This window comes from Diceros bicornis, chromosome 28 (genome assembly GCF_020826845.1).
Source record: "Diceros bicornis minor isolate mBicDic1 chromosome 28, mDicBic1.mat.cur, whole genome shotgun sequence".
In the NCBI taxonomy this organism is placed as follows: Eukaryota; Metazoa; Chordata; class Mammalia; order Perissodactyla; family Rhinocerotidae; genus Diceros; species Diceros bicornis.
The window spans coordinates 43,645,718-43,656,296 of NC_080767.1; the positions used below are offsets into that span (position 1 = coordinate 43,645,718).

General features: G+C 59.3%; 1 protein-coding gene across 4 annotated transcripts; it reads right to left on the reverse strand.

Moving 5' to 3' along the window:
- Positions 1-1,134: 1,134 nt before the first annotated feature.
- Positions 1,135-5,148, reverse strand: DPP7 (dipeptidyl peptidase 7). Of its 4 annotated transcripts, none has more exons than XM_058524573.1 (13): positions 5,040-5,148; positions 4,851-4,964; positions 4,626-4,765; positions 4,380-4,543; positions 4,007-4,142; positions 3,850-3,931; positions 3,546-3,712; positions 3,253-3,313; positions 2,742-2,860; positions 2,425-2,581; positions 2,201-2,265; positions 1,699-1,769; positions 1,135-1,573 (listed from the first exon to the last, which is right to left on the reverse strand). In XM_058524573.1, exons 1-13 carry the CDS (start codon positions 5,119-5,121, stop codon positions 1,438-1,440), a joined length of 1,494 nt encoding a protein of 497 aa, XP_058380556.1. In that variant the 5' UTR covers positions 5,122-5,148; the 3' UTR covers positions 1,135-1,437. The 4 variants fall into 4 exon arrangements, with proteins under 4 accessions (XP_058380556.1, XP_058380555.1, XP_058380554.1 ...); XM_058524572.1 differs by having other exon boundaries at positions 2,742-2,839; positions 3,253-3,400; XM_058524571.1 differs by having other exon boundaries at positions 3,253-3,400.
- Between the last annotated feature and the right edge of the window lie 5,431 nt (positions 5,149-10,579).

The window sequence follows — 10,579 nt, forward strand, 5'->3', positions numbered from 1 at the left end:
CCGTAGATGGCCCTGGGGGAGCTGTGGTTGGGTCAGGCCTCACATCCTGTCCACTGAGCTCAGGACTCCTGCCCTCACTGGCCTGCAGGGGACTTTGGAAGTGTCGTGGGACCCACGGGGCAGGCCCTGGGCCCTGTGGGGCCCAGAGTGGTGGTGAGGACGGGAGGCTGTGCAGGTGCTGTGGCACGGTGGGGTCGCACCTGCACCTGCTCTGTGCGCTTCTCCTCCGGCGTGTGGCGCAGCTGGGCCTCGTGCCTCCTCCTCCGGGTGTGGGCTTGTACTCTGCCCTGCCTCCTTCAGTGTAACCTGCAGGTCCATCCCTTAGGACTGACCCAGGGCCGTTTTCTGGAGAGAAGACAGAAACCCAGGCCACGAATGTGGGAAAGCGAGGGGTTCCCTGCCTCCTAGGATCAGATGACCTTGTAGGACAGGCTCTGCTCTCCCTCTTTGTTAAGTGTGAGGCACCCATTGCTCTCTTCATTTCTAGAAGATCCTTCTTCCCTCTGAAGCCGGGTGTCCCCTACTGCTGGGCGTGCCTCTGCTGGGCTCCCATCGTCGGGCAGAGCTTTGGTCCTCGTTCCCTGCTCCTTCCGGCACTCAGGTGCCTAGTGGCAGCCCTTTGCTTTCCCACAGCCACCCACCTGCACTGTCTTCCTCGACTCACCCAGCCCGGCTCCCAACCTCGCATGGCTTGTGCCTGGAAAGGTGTGCAGGGCCTGTCTCTGAAGTGGCCTCCTGTCCCAGCACTCACAGCTGCCAGCTGCCTGCCCTGCAAAGCCCCCATCCGCTGGAGGGCGTGTCGAGCTCCCTGCTGGCCCCTCGGAGCCTGGGAGCCTCCTCAGCAGCTGTGCAGCCGGACTCGGGACAGCGAGTGTGTCTACCTGGACATCCGGCTGGGAGGTGGGGCCTGAGGCAGCCGAGAAAGGCAGATTCTGCACCCCACACCCCGGAGCCTGGCCCCAAACAGATGGACGAGGAGGAGGGGCGGGATGCAAAGCCACATTCCCTCAGCGGGGCTCCCCGGAGGGACACTCGGGGCAGTGGCATTGGTGGTGTGGAAGGGAATCACTCGGCAGCCTCTCGTGTTTGGTGTTGCAGGTCAGCTGGCCACGGGAAAGGCCCCCCCCACCCCCGTCACCCCAAAACAGCAAACCACGGGGTTGAGGATTCTGTTTTATTAAGTGTGCAGCTGATTTTAGGAGGTTGTGTGCCACACATTCACCATGTCGGGCTCCCTTCTCCCACGCAGACCACAGACAGGACACGAGGTGATTGGCCAGGATGCCAGACATTTGTTCTGCCCCGGGCAAGGTGCCTGGCTGGCTACCCTGGGCCGAGCTCCGGGTTCAGGAAGATCGGCTGCGGCTCCTCGCCCCCGGAATCTCTCCCGAGACACTCCCCTGCTGTCCTTTCTGGTCCTCGTTGGGGGAGCGCCCCTCAGGCTCTGCGCCCCCCATGCTGTGCCAGCTGCAGCCACTGCTCATGTCTGGCTGCCTTGACCCACTCACTGATGAGGCTGGCCTCGAGCTTGCGTGCCTCCACAACGGACACGGGGTCTTCTGGGTGGGACGCTCTGAGGAGCAGGCATGGGGGACCCTCAGCTGGGCAGGCAGACCTGGAGCCTCACGCCACTTCCAGCCCACATCCAGCTGTTGGCCCCGGCCTGACGCAGCACCCCCTCCCGGGTCAGGTCTGCACCTGAGGTCTAGGTGATGGGCTCCCCCCTGGATGGTGATGGCGAGGACAGATGCACTCAGGTTACTCTGGATCTGTGTCCATGGAGGGAGGCTCCTGTCAGGTGTGCGGTGTGCGCTCTGCCACAGCCCCACCTCAGCCCTCCCCGCGCAGCCTGCTTGTGGGCTGCAGCTAAAGCAGTAACTTGAGGTGACTGCATAGCCTCGAATGGTCCCGTTAGAAAGGAGAGGTGAAGATTAATGAGCCGGATGTCAGTTCACAGTAGGAAGTCAGGAAAAGAACCAAAAAAGGGAGAGGAAATAATGAAGATTGGAGCAAAAATGAAGGAGGTACAGAACTGAGATGTGGATATCAGCAAAGGCAACATCAGTTCTTGTGAGATTCTGGCAAACCCAGAGGGAAAACCCTGGACAGGACCGCTATTGAAGACTGACGGCCACAGCTGGGTCAGAGCCAAGGGTGCTAGGACCCACCTGGGGGCAGTGGCTGCCGGGCCATGACTCACCCCGCCACCTGCCCAGGGGTCCAGGTCACCGTTGGAGAAGATGATGTTGCTGGCAGCTTTGAGGTCTGAAAGGGACAGAGCAAGCAGTGGTGGGGACGGGGGACCCTGGATTAGTGACCCGCGGGGCAGATCAGACCCCAGCTGTGCCCCTGGGAGTGGGGGGGCAGAGCCAGCTCAGTGCAGAGGTAAGGATGCAGCCCCCCAGCCCCTGCCTTGAGCCTCACCGCCCCCCCCGAAGCTGGTCTGCAGCCAGTCCCGCCGGGGCCACACATCCCATGTGTCCAGGCAGTGCTGCTGGCGGAGGGTCTCAGTGAACAGCAGTTCGGGGAAGATGTCCGTCACGTTGTTGCTGGAAAATGTCAGGTTGATCTCGGTGCAGGCCTGCGGGACGCCCCACACTGTGGTCAGGCTGGTGGGGTGGGTCACCTCATTCAGCTCCCCCATCCCTGGCAGTCCCAGGCCCCCAGCCGCCCCATCCCTGGTAGTCCCAGGCCCCCAGCACCCCTATCCCTGGCAGTCCCGGCCCCCAGCACCCCCATACCTGGTAGTCCCAGGCCTTGGCGTTGGGGCCCAAGCCACAGCCCGTGGGGTCTGCGCAGGCCTGGTACTGTTGGTAGATGTCGTAGCAGGACTCTGTCCCTGAGGAGTTGTACACCAGCCCTGGAGGAGAGGGGGGCTGGGGCCAGGCACCTGGACACCCACCCTGCCCCTTCGGAGGGGGCCTGTGTGCCCAGTGAGGAGTAGGGTCCTTGGTGTCTGTGCTGTCAGCTCCTGCCCTAGCTGCTGAGGGGGCCCACTGGAAGCTCCCCCTCCCAGCAGGGCCTCCCCGCCTGGACCTCCCAGAGGCCCCTTGAAGCAGCACCCCCCGGCTGGGCCAGGAGGGGGTGTGGCCACTTCCTCCCCCAGGGACTGTGTGGGGTCATCTCTGCTCCCTGCCTCCACAGGGCCCTCGCTGGACCTGGCTGCCGCCCGCCTACTCCTCGGCCCACCCGCCCACACCGATGTCGGGCCACTACACTGGGCAGTGGCCCAGGGCTGAGGGGCAGACGCACCCGCCAGTGCTCGGAGCCCCTTGATCCTCTGGCTCTCACTCAGCAGCCGGTCGCAGCCGACCTGGGGGGTGCCGGCAGAGTGCTCAGCAGGAGACCCCCACTTGCGGCCTGCAGCCCTCCTCCCCGCTTGCTCTTCCCTGGTCCCAAGCTGCAGAGTGGGTGGGAGACCCTCAGAGCGGAGGGCTGGCCGGCACTGACCACCCCAGGGCAGCTGGGCCCATCTCTGTGCTTGGGGGACTGCCCTCCTCAGACTCCAGCCCGCCTCTCCCTGCGCCGGGAGCAGGCCTCCTCGCCTTGACGGGGTTGGCAGGAAGCTGCCCTAGGAAGTCGACGGGGTACGGGTAGTCCATCATGGCCAGCACGGTGAAGGCGTTCCGGGCGAACCCAAAGAGCTGGGTCAGGTCCTTTGGGTCAGAGAGCAGCTGGCAGGTGCCGAACTCCTGGCTGACCGTATCGTAGGCTGCCAGGAGGGGGAGGACAAGGGCGTTTGGAGGCTGCCGCCGCATGTGGGGTGGGGGACGGGGGTGTGTGAGGCGTGGCCATCCGGTGAGGGGGTGGAGGTGCGGGGTGGTCGGCAGGAGGGTGTGCAGCCCTCACCTCCCTGTAGGAACAAGTCCTTGATCTGCCGGAACGCGTCCCGCACACCCTGGGCACACTTGGGACTCTGGCTCTCAAAGTCCTGGAGAGAGGGACGGTTGTGGCTGCAGCCGCCGCCACGCCCTGGGCTGGCCCACACCCCGGAACCCTCACTCACCAACGAGACGTCCCGGAAGAACTGGTAGGAGTTGACGAGGCCGGCCACAGCTAGGACGGGCGCGCTGGCCGCCAGTGCCCCCGCCACGAGATGGGGGTACTTTATCCTCATGTAGGCGCTGAGCATCCCCCCGTAGCTGGGCGGAGGCGCAGGGTCAGGTCCGTGGCCCTCCCACCGCAGTGCACACCCGCCCCAGGGAGATTCTGGCGGCAGCCTTTCCCAGGCCACCTCTCCCGGCCGGGCCTGCACCCCAGCACCCGCGTCCCTCCCCAGAGCCCGTGGGCGCCCCCAAGAAGGACCTGAAGCATGTAAGACCCACAGAAAGTTTGGCCCTGGGGCCAACTCCACACTTGTTCCTCACAGGGACACCTACCTTCCGCCGAAGGTGATGGCGGGGGCATCCACGGCCCCGAGGTCCCGCCGCAGCGCCCGGAGCAGCCTGGCGAAGTCAGCCAGCGCCTGCTCCACGGTCAGCAGCTCCGTGTGCCCGCGCCGCGTGGACCACTCGCCGAACGGGAGCGACTTTCCGTAGTAGCGCTGTGGGCGGGCGACGGCGGATGCTGATTCCGCGGCCTCCCGCCCAGCCCCCCAGCCCGCAGCCCGCTGCCCGGGGACCCACGTGCTCCGCAAAGATGACCAGGGCCGCCTGCTGTGCTGCCAGCTCCAGGATGAACCCTGAGTTGTTGGCGAAGGACCACACGTCCCCCTCATTGCCGGTGTAGAAGAAGATGGGCCCCTCGCCCCTTTTCCAGAACTTCTCTGTTGGAGGCAGGCAGGGGGTGGGTGAGGCGTGGGACAGGCCCCCCGGGGTCGCGGGGTCCCGGGGTCCCCAGGGCGACCTCACCTGACACCAGGTACCGCTGGCGGAAGGTCTTGTTGCCAAACCTCTCGAAGTTGAAATGGTCCAGAAGCTGCTCAAAGTAGTGCTCCTGGAAGTCGGGGTCTGTCGCTCTATGGGCTGGAGAGACACGATACTCAGCGGTCGGGGGGACACCGGGGATGGCGAGGAGGGTCCCCGCGGGTCCGCACTCACCCCCAGCCTCCAGGCCTCGCAGCCCCAGTGCCAGCAGCAGGGCCAGGGCCCAGGGCAGGGCTGCCCGGGGCTGGGGGCTCATGTCTGCTTTGCCGGCAGTGGCGGGTCACGTGAGCGGGGTCACATGACTCGCGGGACACCCGCACGTGACAGTCTGGGTGGGGCTGTGAGTGAGCAGAGCCAGCCTAGTTTCCCGGTCCTCCCATAGGTTGCTGGCCCCCAGTGTGTCACCACGGAGACGGTTGCCGTGGGGACATGTGAAGCACGCATAGGGTTCCAGGACCTGGTGCTGGGGCAGGACGTGATCCCAGCGCACAGTGAGAGCCGGGGGAGCAGGAGGGTCGCCCTGGTGCCAGCCCTGCCCCACACCTCCCCCCTGGGTCCTCCAGGCTGGTCCTCGGCTCAGCGGCCACACGCACACTCCGCCCTGTGGGGCCGGCGCTGGGCGATGTGTCACCACCACACACACACCCAGGCAAGAAGTGCTCGGCTCCCTACCAGGCCCCCTCCCAGCCTCAGGGCCACACAGCGATGTTCTGGGCCGGGTCCTCCTGTAGACAGCCCACGGGAGAGGAGTGGCTCTCCAGGGCAGGGTCCCTGATGGGGGATGGAAGGAAGCTTGGGAAGATGGGGGTGGTTGGGGACGGGGGTTCCCACGCAGAGGGTCAGTGGCCCTCCCCGCAGCCTCCAGAAGGGCAGTCTCCCCGAGGCCTTGCACCAGAGACGTGCACATTCACTCCTTACCATCCAGCCCCTCCTGGACACCAGAGACTGGATCACAGCAATTCAAGCAGCGGAAACGTGTCTGTCGATAGGGAAACGCGCCACATTCCGCTTCCCTACAGTTACGAGTCAATATGCAAAGAGTGGCCCAAAGAAGTGAAAGAAACGCTTGTCTGCTTTGTGTGTGTGTGTGTGTGTGTGTGTGTGTGTGAGGAAGATCAGCCCTGAGCTAACATCTGCCAATCCTCCTTTTTTTTTTTTTTTGCTGAGGAAGAATGGCCCTGGGCTAACAACCGTGTCCATCTTCCTCTACTTTATATGGGACGCTGCCTCAGCATGGCCTGACAAGCTGTGCGTCGGTGCGCGCCCGGGATCCGAACCCCGGGCCGCTGCAGCGGAGCACGCGCACTTAACCGCTATGCCCCGGGGCCGGCCTCACGCTTGAAAACTCCCTTCTCTACACACTGATGGAGAGTGAGAGTCTGGAAAGCGGCCTCCTGTCTCTCCCCAGGGCAGCCCTGCACGGTGGAGCCCGCACTGGGCCCAGGATCCTCTCCCGGGGCAGACTTGGCCTACGTCGACACCCTAACTAGCGACACAGGGCGTCCCCAGGTGCAGGGCACCTGGTTCTCAAAGGCATTCTCCCCAGAACCAGCTCTCTGTGGAGGGCATGTTTCTTGCTCCCCTGGCTGCCTCCTGACCACCCTCTAGTCTCCACTACCCCTCTCCTCCTCCCCATCCCAATGGTAAGGGTGGGGGCACCCCAGGACCAGGCCCTTCCTCCACCCTTTCTAGACGACACAACCCTGTACCCGGGGACTCTCAAACCTGTCTCTCGTGCCCAGACTCTGATCCTGACTCCACGACCTGTGCACGTCCCTTTGGGGCCCCCAGGCACCCTGAACTGGGCAGGTCCACAACGGAGGCCTGCATGGCCCCAACGAGGTCCTGCCTGGCCTCTGCTGGCCCTTCCCCTGGGCACCCTCCTTCCCCTTCTCATGGCTGAAGTCCTGCCCAGCCATTCTCCTGTCGCGCACTCTCCCCATGGTCCAGGCAGCTCAGTTCTCCTGCCTCCTGCCGTCCACTCCTGATGCTCCACACCACGTCTCCACCAGGTGGCCAGAGAATCTTCATGGTGAAAATCTCCGACACTCCGACTCCCAATCTTCCCGTGTGTGTGCCACTGAAACCTCCAGTGCTGCCCACACCCCAGGAGGACCCGCAGGACCCAGTCTGGACTGAGCCCAGCCCCCTTCCCCAGCCAGGCCCACTGCCCAGGGCCGTTTCCCTCCATTCAAGCCCTGCTCTCCGGACTCTACACAGAGCCAGCAACTCCTCTGCCTTCAGAGTGCAATTCAGTGTCTGTCCTCAGAGGGGCTTCCCTGACTGGAGGACCCGCTCCAGCCTTATCTCCCAGGGTGTCTGCTCTCTTCCTTGTAGGATGTGCAGCACGGGCCACCTGCCTGCTCCTGTGTGTTGCTGGTGTCTCGCCTGCCTCTCCCGCCAGCCTGTAGCTCTGAGAGAGAAGGGGCGGGTCTGTCTGTTTGTCACCTAACACAGGATCCGGCACACAGCAGGTGTTCAAAGAAAAAGGAAGGAAAGAATATACCTCCTCCTTTCCCCAGGTATTGTCCAACCAGCCCAGAATAAGGAGTGTGAGGTTAAAACATCAAACAAATGGGAAGAAAAAGAATTCTTACCCATCTGTTTGAAATACCACGTATGTTTTGAAGTGCTTCTGGAACTGACCCGTTACAACTCCACATATTTTATTGAAAGTACCTGAGGTAAGACCCCCGGGAAGTGTTCTGGGTTAGCATCTGCTTTCTGAGGAGCTGGTAAGACTGGTGGATTTGCTGGTCTCATCGTCTGCTCTTCCGCTGACCTGCCATTCGGGGCTAAACAAGAGAATCTCATGCATCTCAAATATGCCACGAGGCCTAGAGGAGAGGCATGGTGGGCCGTAGATACGTCTAGACAGGTGTGATTCCTTATAAGAGGACATCAGGAGACCTCAGAAGTCATTTAAGTGATTCAAGAATGGCCAAAGAGAATAAAAGCTTTTAAAAGCACTTGGCAGTTTTGTCCTCATCCCCAAGCCACAACCCAAAATACTGGGCCTTAATGTTCCATTCCAGGAAGTACAAATGGTGGCAAACAGGCCGTCTACTTGAGCGACCTGGGGCAGCTCTTTAGCTTTCCTCCTAAAGAAGCGATCTTAGAGAAATTCAGGATTCTTACATCCTCAGCAGAACTCTGCCCAGTCCTTTCCAAACACACGGAAACACGTGTTATGAAATTCATGGAATGCCTGTAGGCTGAGCATTCAACCTCGGGACTGGATTTCTCTGTAGACGCAGAGGAGGGAGGCGCCAGGACTGACACCAGACCCGTAGGAAGCATCAGACAGCACCAGTTAACATCCACGTCCTAGCTAGGTGGTTACAACAGGACGTTTCCTTCTAGCTGGATTTCTGCCAATCCGCTGACATTTATGGCTCCTGGAGGCAGTTAAGATAGACTGCAAGACGTCCTGCCTGTCAACCCTCAACGACCCGCACCCATCATGTTACGCCACACGAGTAGCTGATACCTTTCCACGGGTCAGCCACGCTGATGTAGGACAGGAGCCCGCAGAGCACCAGAAACGCAAGGAGGAAGAGGATCACGTTCTGCTGTAATCTCGACAGTTGCTTCCATTTCTGAGGGAGGGACAGAGAATGACACTTTTTACTGAAAATAACGCAACTGGAAATCTCTCCAGCTGCTACAGACTCAGCGAGGACGATGAGTAATTCCGAAGGTGCAGGGTTGAGTTCTACTGTTTCTGAACTTTGTTCCCTCTCGGCAGGGACTAGGGCTGGGACGACACTCCAGCGACATAATGCACGGGCACACGTAAGATGAAGTAAAAACAGACGCGGAAACCATTTGTGTCCCGTTGCATGGGCAGTGGACGAAGACTCCCGCAGCTCGCGGGTTCCGGCTGAGACACCCAGCTGGGCCTTGCGTCTGCCCAGACGTGGTGTCCCGACGCCCTGCAGCCGGGGACCACCAGGAACACACCCGTGGTTCAGCAGGGTGGGCCCAGTCCTCTCCGCACTGAGGGAGAACACAGATCCGGGCCTCAGGGGTCTCAATAAGAGGGTGTCAGGAAGCACTTGGGGCTGGCGTTTTCTCTTTCAGTACCTCTTTAGGCCAAGGACCACTGACATCAGGCCACAGGACATTAACTCATGATATCAAGATTCTCCCCACTGCTGGGATTTTGTTGATTAAGCTCAAAAGAGAGCACTGAAGGTGTGTGCAGTTGAGTCAGGGTGCATCTTGCTTCTGCGGTGTGATGAGCAGTTGAACCATTGGACGTGACAGGGGCTTTCAGTAGTATTTAAGACTGGGCAGGATCATTGGCTAATTGTAACACAGGCAATTGTCAGAAACAAAATGATGGTTATTCCTTGTAATGAGTCTTAAAGCCAAGAACCTAGATTTGAGACCAGACAATGAAAACAGGTGCAATGAAAACAGCTGGGTCTGTTTTAGAGAATTAGGTAGCTTTCTCCCCCCTCTACTCCTCCCTTTTTTTTTAATCCTAGTCACTGATTATTATTTTCTCTGCAGTATTTATATAGGTTTAGCAAGAAATATTTATTATAGCAAACATTTTCCCTTGGTTAGCTAAGAGGAAATCAAGGACTATGGAATATTCTGTGACAACTCCACTTAGGGGATTTAGACTTTTTTTTTTTTGGCTTTTAAAGCTGTGAAACAGAGTAAAGAAAACTTCATTTAAAATGGGGTCAGGAGGCCGGAAGGGGAAAACCCTCACACACTACTACTACAGTCAGTTAGGGACCCAACAGGAAGAATTGTCAGTTACCACCCCAGCAGGAGGAAAGAAGATTTCCTCCTTGACCGGCTGGTCAGCCAGTGAGAAGCCATCACCACCCTGAACTCCCGCTCTCCTCCAGTGAACTTTCCTTCAAACAACCCCTCCCCACTCCCTCCTTCTTCTCTATAAAGTAATGCTCCTCTCCTTTGTTTGCTGGGCTTGCCTGTGGTGTTGGCTGTAGCTTGCTCGTCCCAAGTTGCAATTCCTCTGTATTCCCAAATAAATTTATCTTGCTGGTAAAATAACTGGCTATTTCATTTGTTTAGGTCAACATCACACGGTGATCAGAAGTGGGACCCAGAAAAGACCGCCAACAACTCCGAGGCTGGAGAGCAAACAGGTGCTGGTACCCACAGAGCCCACTGGGCTCACTGGTTTCTTGCCGGCCCTGGAGTTTGAGGGCAGGTTTTCTCCTGGATCCAAGCTCCACTGTCTTTGCATTTCGAGCTCTCCGACTTTATTTGGGATCTGTTTGATAAAGGCTTCATCCTTTCTGTTTAAAGGGTTTGTCCTTTCTGTGAGTACCCATTTGTATAATTAGGCCTATTGGAAGTGTGCTAGCATTTGGTATGACTGCTTTGGAATTAGGCTGTTTAGGAATTTTTCTTTTGCTCTGGAGAAAAGCCTCTGAGAAATGGGATTCCAGGCATCTAAATGCTTGAAGGCTCCCCCTTCAGGGACTCTGGCCAGTTTTACGTCCAAGAACTGCAGTTCATCCTCATATGCATTTCTACCTAAATGTACCCACATAACCAAAAGTAATTCAGATGCAGAACTTTCTAAAAGACAAAGTGAATTCAAAAAGTGCCCTAAAAATTATCCTTATAGCATGCAAATTATAAAAACCTTTGGTTAGGGCCAGCCCTGTGGCTTAGCGGTTAAGTGCCCGTGCTCCGCTACTGGCGGCCCGGGTTCAGATCCCGGG